General features: G+C 34.6%; 1 protein-coding gene across 1 annotated transcript in view; it reads right to left on the bottom strand.

Annotated features, from left to right (window-relative positions):
• LOC144433725 (condensin-2 complex subunit D3-L-like) overlaps nt 1–17,575 on the bottom strand; it is a 51,208-nt gene extending 33,633 nt beyond the window's left edge. The window contains exons 1-11 of the mRNA XM_078122080.1: nt 17,512–17,575; nt 14,685–14,849; nt 13,074–13,229; nt 10,596–10,673; nt 9,704–9,927; nt 8,189–8,319; nt 7,445–7,544; nt 5,704–5,822; nt 2,242–2,440; nt 1,526–1,595; nt 656–746 (exon numbers count right to left, since the gene is read on the bottom strand). Of these exons, the coding sequence (XP_077978206.1) occupies nt 656–746; nt 1,526–1,595; nt 2,242–2,440; nt 5,704–5,822; nt 7,445–7,544; nt 8,189–8,319; nt 9,704–9,927; nt 10,596–10,673; nt 13,074–13,229; nt 14,685–14,849; nt 17,512–17,575 (1,397 nt within the window). The remainder of the gene's footprint in view (nt 1–655; nt 747–1,525; nt 1,596–2,241; nt 2,441–5,703; nt 5,823–7,444; nt 7,545–8,188; nt 8,320–9,703; nt 9,928–10,595; nt 10,674–13,073; nt 13,230–14,684; nt 14,850–17,511) is intronic.
• Nucleotides 17,576–18,306: the final 731 nt, after the last annotated feature.

The following is an 18,306-nucleotide window of genomic DNA, read 5'->3' on the forward strand; positions in this document are numbered from 1 at the left end:
CACACATACAGTAACTATCTAGTAGATGTTAAATACACACATACAGTAACTATCTAGTAGATGTTGTATACACACATACAGTAACTATCTAGTAGATGTTGTATACACACATACAGTAACTATCTAGTAGATGTTGTATACACATACAGTAACTATCTAGTACATGTTGAATACACACACACATACAGTAACTATCTAGTAGATGTTGTATACACACATACAGTAACTATCTAGTAGATGTTGTATACACACATACAGTAACTATCTAGTAGATGTTGTATACACATACAGTAACTATCTAGTACATGTTGAATACACACACACATACAGTAACTATCTAGTAGATGTTGTATACACACATACAGTAACTATCTAGTAGATGTTGTATACACACATACAGTAACTATCTAGTAGATGTTGTACACACACCTACAGTAACTATCTAGTAGATGTTGTATACACACATACAGTAACTATCTAGTAGATGTTGTACACACACCTACAGTAACTATCTACATGTAGTAGATGTTGTATACACACACATACAGTAACTATCTAGTAGATGTTGTATACACACATACAGTAACTATCTAGTAGATGTTGTATACACACAGATACATGTAACTATGTACAGAAGAAACAACTGCCAACTTACACAGCTGATCTATCAGAACATCTTGATATTATGATATTTTGGAGTAAAAACTGATGCGACAGACAAACAGTCACTTCTGGTGATGTGTTCTCTGTAAGGGAAGTTGACATTATGTCAGAATATCTTATCAGAGCCTTACTATTGTATTAGTGACGTGAGTGACAAAAAGGGACCATATCAAAAGCAAACACTGCAAGTGATTTACAAAGAAGTGTTGTTAATTACCAACCGAGTTCTCTGTGAGGTGCAATTTATGTATTATACATGTACATTGCTTATCAGCTGGCTCAGAAATTCATGCCATCCCTACGATGTAAGATGTTGGAGGTCATAACTGGATCTCATTTTATTTTATTTTATCAGGGTTCCCACCAAAATTGTGGTAAAAGATCCCACACATTATTATTGAGGAAAAATTAAAGAACAAAACAAAACAAAAAACACTGCTATAGTATAATCATATCTAGAGTTCAATAGTTTTTAGCTGATAATTCCTTTTTCCAAAAGAACAATCAAATTAAAAAAAACAAAGCTCTTACAGTGATCAAAATTTCTTCCATCAATCAGTAAATATATGTAATGATAAAGAAACACTTAGATACAATTCATGGATATTGAATGTGAATACTCAAAACTTGTATTTCCAGAGTAGATTTTGTGTAAAAGGCCTTACATGACCAGATCACAAAATGACCACAAGAGGGCACTGTTCAAAAGTTTTAAGTTTTTATCCACCGCTGCAGCGATTGCATTCAACAATGTATATTCTCTCCCCTCTTAAATAGAACTTTTCACAATCAATATTCCCATTTCCCTTAGCTAAGGGATGTTTTAGTTAAATATCTGAAAAATGAAAGGATTTTTACTAACCATCAGGTTGTCTTGTTGGCATTTGAAGTAATGCTTCAGTTATTTCTAATGAACACATACGATGTCCAGTCTGAAACCAAAAATGAAGCCAAATGACAATCCTCTGTGATACTGTACATGTATACTGTAGTCTTATGTTTTCGCTGTTGGATTTATTTTAGCTGAATATGTGTAAAAGATTTTTCCACAGAAACAAGACCAGACAACATACTTTATGAGTTCTCATATTCCTATATTCATCTGTTGTGGAAAGTGTCAATCATAGTTGTACTGAGGGCCTACAGTTATTTACAAGTATTTCTCCTTTCCCCAAATTTAAAGTCCACCGGACCGATCCTGAATTGTTATTCCCAAAAATGTTTTTATGTGCCAAAGAAATACATTTACGGTACTGTTTTCAAATATGCACTGATATTCTCAACTCAAATACTTCTGCATTACATTAAGTATTTGAAATGAAGCAAACATGTAACATAACATCTACCAGGAACTCTTCTAGGATCTCAACTGCATAAATTTAACACTATATTAAGGCCCTTAATATATTGCATATTATTGTATTTTCAGGAGTTTCATTTATTTTTTTGTTCAACAGCCAGAAAAACAAATGTCAACAGGCTAGTGTATTGATTAATTTGATTTCCATCTTTATGTTACTGACTAAAGCTCTAGGACCTTGACAGACACTGATGTAGAGGAACTTAATGAACTCTTACCTTGATCTGCTTAGAAAACTTCACCAGCCACTCTATAAACCTGGCATATCCAGATACAGGAAATTTCTCTAAGATGGCAGAGATAGCAGTTGATACTTTTTTCCTATACTCAGCCTTGTCTGGTACTTTCCAGCTGACTTTCTGCAGTAATATATGTGCTGGTCTCCAAGCAACTTCTCCTTTGCTTTCTATCATGTGGCTGAAATATAATTGACATAATATAACATAAATCAACCCCCTTTACCTGTCCCAAGCTGTGTTAAACCTACTAACTTGAGATGAGTTTCTCTTTTATTTCCACTAGGTTGTTTCAGCTCAGCTTGAGAGAGATTAACTTGGACACTTGGTCAAATTTAGTTCCATGTATTTAGACTGTTTTCATACAATTTTTGCATAATGAAAGAGTGAACAGGGATGTAGCTAGTTTTAATAGTAGCCGGTAAAATTTGAGAAGTAGGCAGTTAGTTGTATCTAGGAACAAGAGCTTAATGATGGAAATATACTGTTGAAATTAACCCTTGACTTTCCATGCAAAAGACTCCCTAGGCCAAGGACTTTTCATGTAAAAGACTCCCTAGGCCAAGGACTTTTTCACTACAGAGTAGAATCTTATCTACTCTACAATTATCAACTTTAACTTGAAAGAAATAATAAAACATACAACCAATCCTATTTTTTTCTTTATCCACCAATTACATACATAGTATATATTGACAAATGAATATTAATTTACCCAGATATGAGGTGAAGAGGTAAAAATTTAGCTTAAAGGTGATTCAAAATGCTCACATTCACTATCGCTAATTTGCTAGACTACATGTTGTGAAATGCATTCTGGTTTTAAAACTTTCAAAAGTGTCTGCAAACACCTTGAAATGACCTTTTTTCAGTCACTTCCCTTCGGATTTAATTCGAGAGTTTTCGGGTATTTCCGGTCCCACGTCATTTCCGGTCCCACGTCATAAGGAGACATGCTTAGCACGTAGCCTATGACGAGCGTAGTCAACAGGTGAATAAAACTCAACAGCATTGTGAAAAAATACATTGCTGGTGGTTGTAATAGACATCAGTAAACAAAAACTACACTCTACATGTCTTATTAACCAACATTTACCGATATTTACTCACACTTTCTCACTAATTGGCAGTGTCTGTGGGTATAAATGCTAAAATATGATCTCCCCATATTATGGCAAAATAAATCAAAACGGCTAGACTAGATATATATAAACACTTGTAATGTCGCGTGTTTCACATTCATTGACTTTTACTAATCTGATTTTTTATTATTTGCCGACAAGAAGCATTACGATACCGTCGTGACGTTTGACGGCATCCCCGGGCCAAGGACGGCATATTTTAGCCCAATCGTACTCGCGTCGCCTTTTGAACAGTGCATTTAACAACAAAGTAAACATATTTCATCTCGAATAAATATACTAGCTATTAGAATACCAATGGGAAACTTCAAGAAGGCGTATCAGGACAAGTGCCACAATATATTTGTTGGTCCCATAATACACTAATTGATTCGATTTGCTCCGAGCATATGGAAGTACGCTCCGAGTCATTGCATCATGTAAATGGAACTGTGACCGACCTAATTTTGTTGTCCATATATTAAATGAGACTGACCTGTAAATTTTTCACAGTTTTCGTTGTGGTCTTGTATTGTCACATGTTTGGCTTGTGAACACAAGTTTACATCTATTATTGTCTAGGGCGTAATACTCTAGTCCGAGTCTGAAACCCATATAAAACCTAAGAAACTCGCATTCGGATCGGACAGAACAGAAGTAGGTCTCATAAACTTGTTGGGGACTCGAATTATTGCTTGTTTTTATCACGGTATACAGGTGATTATTATATATAGGTAGAGGGGTAGTGTTGTCAAGTTTTGTGCAGTCACCACGGCCGCGGCAGTAAGCTTATACTAGGATAGTTCCGCCGATCAAAGCTGAAGCAGTGTATGGAATCGAGAGAGCACAGCGCACATTCGTGTCTGGTTAAATTTATCCACGTGTTGATGTAATCCATATTTATCAATCAGATATATTGTAAAATTCTTCAAGTCGTACAGAAATAACGTCTCTAACTTCAAAACAAACCCTGAGAAACTGGACCGGACGTGGCTAGCCAAGTATCTAGTTGCAGGCTTTCTTTCATAACCATGTGCTGGGGTCACGACCTTGATTGCCGACGTCAATATTGTCCAATCATATTTAATATCATGAACACATCGCGATATTTGATTTGTTGGTTTCCTAAACTGTATACTTCGAATACCATGATTCGTTACAGAATTCTTCTAATGAATATTAAATAGGCTTGTTGCATTAAATTAAGTGATATCGCAACAAGGGAAACCATACAAGTTTTCTTCCAGACGAGTTGCTAAAGTCATGTAAATGACAACACTAAACTCACGAAATTTCCTCAATTCTTTACAATTTTATTGCTGATAATATGGCAATCTAATAGCTAGTATATTTATTCTAGATAAATATGTTTACTTTGTTGCTAAATGCGCCGTTCAAAAGGCGACATCAGTGAGTATAGTCGAGTATAGTGGGCTATAATATGCTGTCGACGCCATGCCTGTCGAAGATATTGTAATGCTTCTCCTCGGAAAATAATTTAAAAAATCAGATAAATAAATTGAAACACGCGAGCGACATTACAAGTGTTTATGTATATCTACACTGTAGTCTAGCCGTTTTGATTTATTTTGCCATAATATGGGGAGATAATATTAGCATTTATACCCACAGACACTGCCAATTAGTCAGAAAGTGTGAGTAAATATCGGTAAATGTTGGTTAATAAGACATGTAGAGTGTAGTTTTTGTTTACTGATGTCTGTTACAACCACTAGCAATGTATTTTTTCACAATGCTGTTGAGTTTTGTTCACCTAGTGACTACGCTCGTCATAGTCTTGGTGCTAACGTGTACCCCTTATGACGTCATAAAATCCCGTGGTCTAGGTGGGACCGGAAATACCCGAAAACTCTCGAAGTAAATCCGAAGGGAAGTGACTGAAAAAAGGTCATTTTGAGGTGTTTGCAGATGCTTTTGAAAAGTTTTAAAACCAGAATGCATTTCACAAACATGTCGTCTAGCAAATTAGCGATAGTGAATCTGAGCATTTTGAATCACCTTTAAATGCAAATAAGGAAACTTGTCTGCATATACATGCAGACATGGCCTGGGAACCTGGAAAAGACTGTCTGCACATACATGTATGCAGACATGGCATTGTAAAACAGATTCATGAACAAGTAACCAGCAAAACACTGCAGAGTAGCCTGTTGTTTTGGCCTGCTACTGGCCCTTATCTACATCCTTGGTCAATAAATGTTTACAAATCGCAATGATTCCAAGGTAGAGTAAATAAGTCTTACAATTTACAGCATGGTCGTTGATAGTTTGTATATGTCTGGGTATAGTAAATAATTCTTACATTACAAATGCTACAGCATTGTCTTTGATAGTTTGTATGTGTCTGGGTATAGTAGTGGCAGCTACTGCACCATTCTCACCCATCAACATCATGATACTGGGTTGTAACCGAACAAACACCTGACAAAGTGAAGAACACATATAAAAACATTGAGAAAAATAGTTTGTTAGCTAGGAATGGTGTTTACTCTAGTGTGATAGTACAAAATCTATTACATCCCACCCCATCCTGATGCAGTGGAACATTGTTATGGAAGTTGAAACCTGCACTAAATGTAGCAGTAACTGCAGGTATCATTTTCGATCAGACAACCAACAATAGATATTCACTGAAAATTGTTAAATACCAATTTTGTCAATTAGAGGCGTTTTATCTATAAGTAGTATAGTAATAAGTTGAAACCATGATTCACTGGGGTACAGACTAAATAACTGAGTTGAATACTACTGCTATACAAAGATCTTCGCCCCACAGGTGACTCAATACTGTTCAGGGTGTAAAATATTATGATTAAATTAAGTCATTATTTATACAAAAAAAAAAAAGAGTTTCAAAAGAGAGTTCCAGTTGCAACTAGTGCAGCTTTCAAATCAAGAGAATACATCACGTTCCGGCGACCCACTTTGAAGCCATTTTTGAAAGACGCATCACATCATGAAAGTGTCACAGATTAGGAAAGATACATTCTCACACACCAGTGCATAATGTTTTCCTTATGCAACAAAGTCTTAGTGGGACCAGGGTACATTTGGACAATGCGCTAAAGAGGCCAGCGGATTTACAATGATTGGAATATGAGTGTTAAATTTTGGTTATGGATGCCAATCATGTGAAGCCTCGGTCAACAACATCTGTCTTAAATATCTCCCCTAGTTCCAAAGATTACATCATTGCAAATGAAGTAGAGCTATTGGGAAAAACTGAGCATATCATGGACCTAAAGTGTAAAATACTTGAAAGTGATAATTTTTTAAAGAAGGCCTGTCTCAGTATTCATCCAATATCATCGTGTAGCTTTTGAACAGCACTCCTAGTGGCCAAACAAGTTAATCTTTTGTTTTTCTGATAACTGGCCTATAGCGTATAGTGCACCGTATAGCAAATTTAGATAGGTCTTTATCATGCAGTTAAAGTGTTCTCACAAGGTTGGGTTTTCTGATGAGAGACATTCTACAAGAGACACTTGTCTGGTATGCAACTGACAGTCAAAATAATTGGCACTTGTCAGGTTTCAATATTATGTGTAAAATGGTGAAACAGTCAATGAAGCTTTAGATGTACATTAAAGGGGAACACCACTCTAGGAAATAAAGATATTTTGACTATTTGACTATTTATCTGAGGGTAGTATAGCACTTATGAATATTCATTGTTCAGCTAATATATATGTTTGTCTACTAAATCACATGAGGCAAATGTGTGCCACTATGAGAACAATGAATGTGAAATAGTGTTTCAATTTGCAGTTTCTTGGTAATTGTGCAAAATAATAATGTCACGTAAAAACATGAAATCACCCTCCAGAACCCAAAGTTTCTGAAAATACCCCTATTTTCCTTGAGTGGTGTTCCCCTTTAATGCAGAATATATCATTGACATTATTTGAACAAACAATATCAAATAGACATCACAAACTTACAAATAAACAAACAAACAAACAAACAAACAAGCAAATAAATAACTAAACAAACAAACACAGAAAACTGGAGAAAGCTATCAGAAATAAAAGTATGTAACAAACCTGATGTAAGCCATCTTGAACTTCACCATGGAGTCGATTGACACAGGTACATAAAGCTATATGGGCTAGTTGACTGATGCAGTTGATATTTCTCAGGTCACTACAATATGGACAAAACAGTTTGTATGTGAATAGATAATTCTGGTTGATAAAAGTTGACACCAAATGACTTTCAGTGTGAATACCTTTACCTTGTCAATGAGAGATACACATGTATTACCATTAAGTGACATTTGTATGACAATGAGTGTACATGTACTGTACTAACTGTAAAAAAAGGCCAGGGTTGATATTTGTCACATTGATCTTTAAGACCATGCAGGTGAAGTGATTATATTATACAGATCCATCACAATTTACAACAAATGGACTTCAGTCAACGGCAGTTGAATAGTTTGTTTTCACTCATGTTTGTCTGATTGTTTGTCTGTAGGATATCTATCATAGATCATCAATTATAGATGGCGTGTTCAGAAATGTTATGGAATTATTGCCTTTGAGACAATTGGCTAGATTGGTGAAGTTTTGGTATTAGTGAAGCAATAGCATGAGCCATCAAACTCCAACACTAAGGGCGCCCTCAAGGTATGGCATTAGCAGCAGCAACCATTGAAAGTCAACCCTCGAGTGCGCCCTCAGTGTTGGTCAATGTCCAGACATTATTGTTTGTGTAAAAGTCAACAGCTGATTTATATGAGTGATATTTATATCTTTGCAACACTTGTTATAAACATTCACACTAACCTGTCACTGTCAAAGACTGGTTCCATTAATTCCACATCTATTTTTGTCAATTCTACCAACACCTGTATCATATGCTCTTTTTCTTGATCAGACTCCTTTAGTGAGAAGCTTTTCAGAAAACGAATCAGCTCCTAAAGGAAAAAAAATCAAAATTACACATGCATTACACCAAACTTTTCTTTCAAACACAAACTTGAAAATTGTTACTTGAATGTTACGTGAAATTTTTGACCACACACTCCAGTGTTAGTCAACAGATTGACCCATTATTCAGAACATGTGACCTTATGGACAGAGGTCATATAGGTGCTTGGAAGTTTGTACCAGCCTCTGTTCAATGATAGTTTGTACTCCCAATGTAAATAACTTCCTTCACTTCACGTTCAAAATGCTTGGTTTCTGTTTCAAGGATGTTCACTTTGTCAATGCTAACAGGATGTCCTGGTACTTTTATATGTCTATGTTGGGAGACATCTGGTGTACTGGAGTATGAGTGTCTATGCTCTAAAAATCATGGTTTTAGTGATCTTTCAGTTAAAAGAAACTAAATCATAGTCACAAATTTTGGTTAACAATTTTCACGTTTGTGTTTGGAACAAAAGCTTAATGTAATAATTTGGATTACCAGCACATATGAATTATCTTTGGAGATAAAAATGACAAATGTACGGGGAAAGATTTTGATTTCAGAAGTTCAGGACATGTAAGAAAGTTTATTCACATAAAAGTCACTTATGAGGATAAAAATTGTTGTCTAAGTGTTCTCATAAATTGAATGTTCTGATGAGAGACATTCTGCAAGAGACAATTGTCTGGCATGCAACTGGCAGAGTCAATAATTGGTGGTTGTCCGGTTTCAGTATGTGTAAAATGGTGAACAGGTCTGTGAAGTTTTACAAGTACATTTAATGGGGCATGCCACTCCAGGAAATAAATGGTATTTTGACTATTTATCTGAAGGTTGTATAGCACTATGAATCCATGAATATCCATTGTTCAACTAATACATATGTATGTCTGCTAAATCCCATGAGGCAACTGTAGATCATATTAATCATTCATACACAAATAATAAATGGAAAAACAATAAAATTAGAATAAATTATTCAAGACTGGTAATCTGTCTACCACAGGAGGGCAATTGCTAAGTTGTCACTGGATGACATTGCAGCAATCTGACTGATATAGATTATTCATGAGGAACCCATCAGTGGATGGATAATTATCGTATATTAATATAATCACTGTTCATGATTCACCATCAGTATTCTGTCTACCACAGGAGGGCACTAACCAGTGTGCCGTCTGATCCAATTTGACGCACCACTGACCACAGTTTCTAGTGACGCACCAAAATTTGGTGTTCCCATAACTCTTACTATACTATGTGGTGACTCACAAGAAATCCCAGTTTTTATCATTCTGACTCACAACAACAAAATTTGGCTGCCACTAGAGGGCACACTGCACTGACCAATCAAATATTAATCATGTTATAATGCTGCCATACAATACCTTTATCAAATCCAGTAACCTATGTTTGATACGAATGATTTCTTGTGGTCTCAGAACTAAAGGCCCATCATCATCATCTTCATCATCACCACTATCTCCTCCAAACCCTCCATCATTATCTTCTACATAATCTTCATCACTTCCCTTCCTTGGTTTCTTTCGTCCCTTTCCTCCCTGCCTTGAAGGTTTTGGGTCATTTTTGCTTTTACGCTTACCAACACCAACTGAGTAGCATGAAGAAAATAAATATTTGGTGTAAGTCAAAAACAAAGAAAAAAAAGAATTGTGTATTTAGGTCTATGATAGCTTACATACGGTAAAAATAACAAACATTTGGCACAACAAATTTTCTTACAAAATTTTGATTGCAGGAAACGTCACAAGAATTTTATTTGACCAGAGGAAATTCACCTGACAGAAATATCATGTAATATTATCATCACATCTGGTCTTTTTGATAAAAATTTTTAGGTAAAGACACATACATGTATTTTGTGTCACATGCACACCCTCACACCCCACCCTCCCTGGCCAACCCTCACACGCCAACCCTCCCTGGCCAGTCCATCCCCACTCTCACCCACAAAGTGATCACCATAAGACCTCATAACATGTATTAAATTTGGTAATGGAAATTTTTGTGAAAAAAAAAGACGTGTTGTTGTTTTTTATGGCACTGAAAGTGGAGTATACTTTTACACTTGATATGGATGATGTAAACTATTCAGAAACTGCTTTACTTTGGTGTTAAGGGTTGTATTTTCTGGAAGGGTGTTCCCCTTTATAAATTTCTACCTACCAAGCCTAAATTTGATTCTAGTCTGGCGATGACAGCCACAAATATTTTCTTTTTTTCTATTTTGGCATGCATAAAATAAACAAACCAACTTACCTGAGTCAGGCCATAGCTTTAATATATCCACAGCTCTTTGGAATAACACGGGATGAAATATTCTATGTCCAACACTTCCTGTATTGTAGACATATACAAAGAAATGTTGGCATTTATGTCATATGTGCTATCCAACAAAAATTATATCAAAAGATATTAATGATACAAAATTATTTTTGAAATTTTGAAAAAAAAAATGTTTATGACTGAACACTTTATGCAATGAATGGGAATTGATAGTACTAAGGGGTTTTAGAAAAACTATCAGAATGGTCAAAAACAAACAATGTATTGTCAAACAACTAAATATCAATGTGTCACAATTATATATGACTACATGATTGTTGAAATCCTATTACAGTACAAACTTTTAATAAAACACAATTTCCTACACTAAATGACAAGGAAAATGAAGTTATATCAGTATATTTTAGGATATCTATACTGGCATGTATAAAACTAATGTGTTTTCATTCCACATCAAATAATCATACAATAAACAAACATACGTACCAGCCTACCAACCAGCCTACTTACCTACCTGCCAACCAGCACCCTAGCCACCAAACTAACTATTAACTACCTACCTACCTACCAACCACCTACCTACCTACCTACCAACCAACCAGCCAGCCAACCAACCAACTAATCAACCCATTATAACTTGATATGATGATAGTCTTTATGCTAAGTTTAAATCAATTTTCCCAGCCCTTTAATGCAATCATTGCAAACGAAATTTCACTTGCTGAAAGCACCATACATATCAAATAATATACGTATATGGATATATTAACTAATGTGGTTTGCTTAAACCAATGCTATGAAGAATCCATAGTTAGTACCATTACAGGGATTGAAATAATGACAAATATTTTCTTGCCCACTGGACAAGCAGAAATTAAAAAAACACTTCTCCAAATCAGAAAGTACTTGCCCACAAAGTAAACATTTTGTTTGATTGACATGTCCCTTTTCATCAGTTTTTGTTACCAAGCAAGTTGCCATAACATTACCTCGGTCCAGTTTGTGTAAACTCAAGAAATCTACACTGAATAATCATTTGAATATATTCTTCTATTCATGTTAAAATATCACTTTGAAAGTTTCTGCAGATACAAGAATATTTCACTTATATCAGAATGGGCTAGCAGGGAACCAAAAATCGAGAACCATGAGAAATTCTACTTGTCCATTGGGACAAGTACTTTCTAAAACTCCTTGCCCAGTTCTTCTAATCAGTTGTCCGAGACAAGTAAAGCGCTCTTATTTCAAGGCCTGCATTATTCCATAAAAATCCCTTCAACCTTATCATGAACCCCTCTAATTACAGAAACAATGATGACAGAATATTTGACACAATCACATACAACTACTTTTGAAATGTGAGTTTGTTGAATTTGAATAAATATTGCATCAGTAGAAATTGACAGTTTCAGAGATATTTGATATATGGTAAATGAATTGGAATGTTCCAATTAATGACCCTGTCACTCAAGCCTAAAGTATATATTGTCATATACACAGCATGAAGGCAAATTTTGAAAACAAACTTTTCATATATTTTACATTATGTAGTTATCGTTACATAAAAAAGTTGTCTTGGTTACCCAGACTCTCACCCCTGGGGGCTCTATCAGACCAAGCAGATGAGAGTCTGGGAAAATGTTATAAAAAGTCGCCTGCACTGGAAGCATGAGGTATATTCATTGTAATTAAGATGTATCAGTTGTTTGAGATGTGATAACTTATCGCAAAGGTACCTGGATTGTTCAGCCTGCAATGTTATGTTGGACGTGAAGTATTACCCAGCATGCACTTCTGTTCTGGGAAAGAGATCTGGTGCAGGCGACTTGGGATTCTGACATTTCCCCAGACACTCGTCTGGGTGGTCTCGTAGTAGAGCCCCAAGCGGTAAGAGTCTGAGTAACTGACAGTGACACTAATAAAAAACTGCTTTCCACATTACTATGTACAGCTACATAGTACATGTAGTCGACATTTTGTGAAAAATGCTTTCCATTTGAAAATTTGTAAATATCTGGTAAACGCAGTTACTGTACAATAAGAAAATAGAAAACAAAACTATTTTCATCATAATTTTACTACTTTTTGTAAATGTACTCTCTTTTTTTTGTCAGACTATGTAAGGGTAGTTCAACCTACAATCTGTCACAACAAACTGGGATGCCTAAGTTTCACCAAAGTCCCATCTCAATGGAACAAGTTTTGCCATTCCAGGACTGGTGATAAATTAAATGCAATGAGAGAATACTGGAGGCAAAAAATATCACTTGCTGAAAACACTTGCATGGCAGCAGCATGTGATTATTATATTATAATGTGGTAAGTAAGTTGCAATTTTTGTTTGGACTAATCCAAGATGAAGTGTTACAATGTAACAAAACTGAGACTGCAAGTATGTAGTCCCAGTTTTAGAGCTAACCTTACAAGCCTCAGATATTATCACTTCCTTACCAGGAATTGAGACGAGAACAAAATATATATTTGCTGACAATGCACCAGCTTCTCTGTGATAGACAGTTGAACGACTGGAACAGTTGATGAAATAGTGTAGGAAGGCCACTAATGTCCTGTGTGAGACTCCACTTTCAGTTATTGCATTCCAAAACTCTGCAATCAGAAAAGAACAATTTATGGAGCATGTGGAGATTACTGTCTGACCCTTTGTGGCCTGTTTTATTATCAAATAGGGGTATGAACTTACCATAATGAGGGTGACAACAGTAACCAAACCTGATTGTCAACACCCTGAACACATGTAAAAGTCAAGAGCCATGAATACCCTATGCTTGATCTATCTCAATAAATCATTTGTGGAATATGATATCAGATGCACAAAAGTTGATAGATTCATTATATTATCCCCTAAAATAAAGAACCTATCAACTTGTTTAGGTCATCAAGAATTTTGAATTAGATTCATATTTGACAATACTGCTTACAACTGGATACTGCCATATTTGCATCCAACTAGTTTAGGATCCCTCTAAACAAAGAAACCATTATGTTGGTATGACAAATGTTATGGGATGAAGCATAGGGATGAAGTTTAGTTTAGTTTAGAAAGATTATTCTGTTGTTTCATACATCTTAAAAATTATCCACTGACTGACTTGCCCCTTTATCCCACACTAGCCATGTAGCCTGTTCACTGTGCTTTCCTGTTACATCACTAACAGTTGTGCCTCCGAGCCTTGATATCCAAAGGCTAGGAGGTACTGTACAACAGCTAACATTACAATGTAGTACAAGAGCACTGAGAACAGACCAGGTGACAAGACTGATAAATTGTTGTCACAAGTGCTCTGTACTATTTATGTGTCATCCAGACTTCAACTTATACAATCATTAATTAATAATCCCAACAGATTAACTGCAAAAATAACCTAAATAATACAATAATCTGATACTACATAAATTGTACCCTGGTGTACATGATACTATCTATCTTTACAGTAATTAACTTGAGTTAAAATCTGTCATAAAATCACAATACAAAACACTCTAAACCCAAATACATGTATTTTGAGGGGACAAAGACCCAGGTCTCTTCTTTGGAGAGTTATGCCCATACATGTATACTGCTTTCAAGCTAAAATTCATTGAGTACAGTCCCTTTTAAATAAGGTGTGAAAATATTTAAATAACATGAGATACATGTATTTTAAAGACATTACTCACTGAATTCAACTTGAAAGCAGTATGGACACAAAATTAAATAGGCAAGAGGTGCTCAATTCCTTTAAATATCTGAGTTTAGTTTTGAATGTTTGGTATTCTGACCTCAGAGTGACTCAGTATGCCCACTAATGACGGCCAACTTTTGTTGTTATGAGTCAAATTGATAAAAACTGGCATTTCTTGTGAGTCACCATATATGAGTAAGAGATAGGGGAACACCAAATTTTGGTGCATCACTAGAAATTGTGAGCATTCGTGGCAATTCGTGGCACATCAACTTGGCTTAGAGGGCACACATACAAAATGTACATGTACCATATTATGCACTAAATTGTACAAAATTTAACTTGGTTTCCATATAGATACTTTATATAGATATCCTACCTTGAGGAATGGAATCACGTCCACTCCTAGCCCAGGGTGTCAGTGTTGAAAGAACTCTTTCCAAATACGCAACAAAATAATTGTTGTCTTTGACATCTTGTCCTAATTCTGGTGGCAATGCCTCATTCTCCAAAAATTCACTCTCCCATGCAGCCTCTACAAAATCTATTGATATTACACAGCAACGTTAACACATTGAGATGCAAAACATTTAATGACTTATAACTCCTCAAATAACTATTTTCACATGTAAGGAATCAAATTACAAAAGTCTTCTGTTAAACAGCTGACACATATCATGTTAGGTGCCAGGGTTCTCCACAGCTAAAATATTTGTAGTGTTTGTTTAGTCTATTTTTTTTAAAAGGGCCACAAGCTGAGTTTATACAAATGTACGTTTTATTATGTAATTATGGCTACATACATGTATTTTATAAAAGGTATGGAAGCATACATACATGTACATGTAACCATCACTTGCAACTCACTGAACTCAAAATTGATATTAAAATATAACTTATAGACAATCCGATGACATAATATTCATATATATGTATATTAAAAATTCAAGGAAAATCCCTACAGTACAATCAAATGTTCGAACAATGTCAGAAGACAATTATAAAGTCTTTGAAGGCATGTATCGACATTTACATTATACTAGAATGGTTTAACCTAGGTTCTATGTAAGCATTTTCACTTGAATAAAAAGTTCTTAAACTCAGCTTGTGCCACTTTAATATCACTGACGACTGTTACAGCATAATAAAAACATCAATACAAAATAGACCAAACAAATGCTACAACTGTTGCATCTTGCTTTTCAACCCATTTCACAGGAACAGGTTTCATCATCTTAATAATATCCCTGAAAATCAAAGTCCTTAATATGTCTCCAAACTTTGCTATGTGACAGTTTGTTCATGAAATATTTTCAAGAAAGGCTTAATTTTGATATTATTTTGGCCAATAGTTTTTTCAAATGATTTTTTTAAACACGGTAACAGCAAAAATACCATTTATCTTGATGCTGTTAATTATGCAAATAAAATGACTGAAGTACTTTTATACACATCTGATCAATACTTGATATGTATAAAAATGGACAGTCCATGGTAAACATTCATGTATATGTGTATGTATGCATGTACAACATGTATGTATGTATGTATGTATGTATGTATGTATGTATGTATGTATGTATGTATGTATGTATGTATGTATGTATGTATGTATGTATGTATGTATGTATGTATGTATGTATGTATGTATGTATGTATGTATGTATGTACAACATGTATGTATGTATGTATGTATGTATGTATGTATGTATGTATGTATGTATGTATGTACAACATGTATGTATGTATGTATGTATGTATGTATGTATGTATGTATGTACAACATGTATGTATGTATGTATGTATGTATGTATGTATGTATGTATGTATGTATGTATGTATGTATGTATCATGTATATATGTATGTATGTATGTATGTATGTATGTATGTATGTATGTATGTATGTATGTATGTATGTATGTATGTTAGTATGTATGTATGTATGTATGTATGTATCATGTATGTATGTATGTATGTATGTATGTATGTATGTATGTATATATGTATGTATGTATGTATGTATGTATGTATGTATGTATGTATGTATGTATGTAGAAAGAAATGCATATGGAACTTATAAATCAGTCTGTATAAATAGATGTAAAATCTGACGTTTCGAATAAATATTCTTTTTCAAAGGAAAAATCGGTGAGATACAGAAATGTTAGGTAAAAACCTGAACATATCACATAAGTGGTGGGGAGGAGTGGGGGGTTGACTATATTTGTAGACATGTGTATTAAATAAGTTTGCATTCAGAATTTAGCACTTATGTATGAAAAGTTGTGATGTAATCAAAAGTAGTCCTGCTTGCAGACAGTGTATGGGATGTGATTTTGATATTATCCATTGAAACCTCCCTAGGGGGTTAGGAGATATGTCAGAACCGTGTCCCAACTTACCCCGTCTGCAAGCAGGACAAATCACAAGGTACTTTAATTCTATCAAATACTAATTGTTGGCATTACATTTTGTCAGGACAAGTGACATCTAAAACAAAATACATTATGGAATTAACATTTAAAAGTGCAAAAAAAGAAACCATGTCCTTTTATATCACTCATTTGTTTAACATTGCAAACCTTCTTCTGTGCTGTACACTATGTGTATTTGTGTTGATACTGACAGTGACAGTTTAAATTGTCAAATCATAACATTGTGATTTACACATATAATATTTAGAAAAAGATTGACACAAGTGCACATCACAAGTTAGATAGTCTTTTTGGTTTAGCTTACCCTTTCATTTCTTTCTGACCTAGGTATCATTTAACCGTAGAGATTAACTACAATTTAACTACAAATTTACAAAATGAAAATTCTAGTTAGTTTTTTTTTTTTTTTAAAAACAAAATCAGTTGTTTGAAGTTGAAGTCTCTCCAAATTAAACGTAGATGCAGTACTGTAGCGGTTTCGCTACGTCACTCTCGGTCATCTTTGCAAACACCGTAAGTAAAACGAAATATATTGAGTGACAGTCACACCAAAATAAAATATCAAAAGAATAAAAAATAAAAGTGTTGTAAATAAAAACAAAGCTACAATTACAGCTGTTATCTCTGAGGTCGAGTGTGGACGTTTTAGACTGGCAAACTTACAACGGTATCATCCACAAATACACTCAACTTCAATAAGTGAATTTTCAACTTTATGATAACATTTGTAACATACACCTAGTTCTAGTGCATGTTTGTAAATATCTTACCGGCAGGTAGTTCTGCCAACCTCAGATTTTGAAGAGCTTCCGTAGTTCGTACGGAATCGGCCATATTTATTTTCGTACACCCGTACCCAGCAAGCTCGCACCCGCCAAAATTTAAGTTTAGGATCTCACCAAAGGGATTTCGAAGGAGGGTGAGAATACTATTATTATTAATTTAAAACTTAAGCTATAGATAATGATTTTTATCTTTTGACGCTAATTTTCGTAACTTAAAATTATATAACCAAAAAAAATAATATATTAGGTCACTAATAAAGGGATATTTTACTTCTTTGAACATACCTATATTAGCGAGACTACCTCCTGATTTAATAGTTTGTTCCAATAGGGCAATAGGTCAAAGTTAATGAAACCTGGTACGGTTTCCCTAAAGAGTTTGCAAAGTTTATTTTGATTCTTTAATTTTCAACTTTAAGCGATATTATGGCAACATATGTATGAAAACCACTTGAAAAAGTCGATTTTTTAAAGGAAATTTTGGTAAAGTACATTTTTAGAAATGACGTCATAGGGTTGGTCAATAGGCCCCTGTAATGAAGATTAAGAAATCCCGTGGATCATTCCATTATGTAATTAGTAGGGGTGGTCAATTATTTGTTTACTTCAGGAAGTAGTAATATTTTTATATTTTAAACTATAGTTGAGAAGGGAATTTTGCGTGACTTAATAAAATATCCTCCTCTATGCCTTTGATTTCGTAAAAATTCAACTAAGAACAGCAAATACGATATCTCTGAGAATTTTCTATGCTCATGACTAGTGCTATGGACCCTCTTT

Source organism: Glandiceps talaboti, chromosome 4 (assembly GCF_964340395.1).
Source record: "Glandiceps talaboti chromosome 4, keGlaTala1.1, whole genome shotgun sequence".
Classification (NCBI taxonomy): domain Eukaryota; kingdom Metazoa; phylum Hemichordata; class Enteropneusta; family Spengelidae; genus Glandiceps; species Glandiceps talaboti.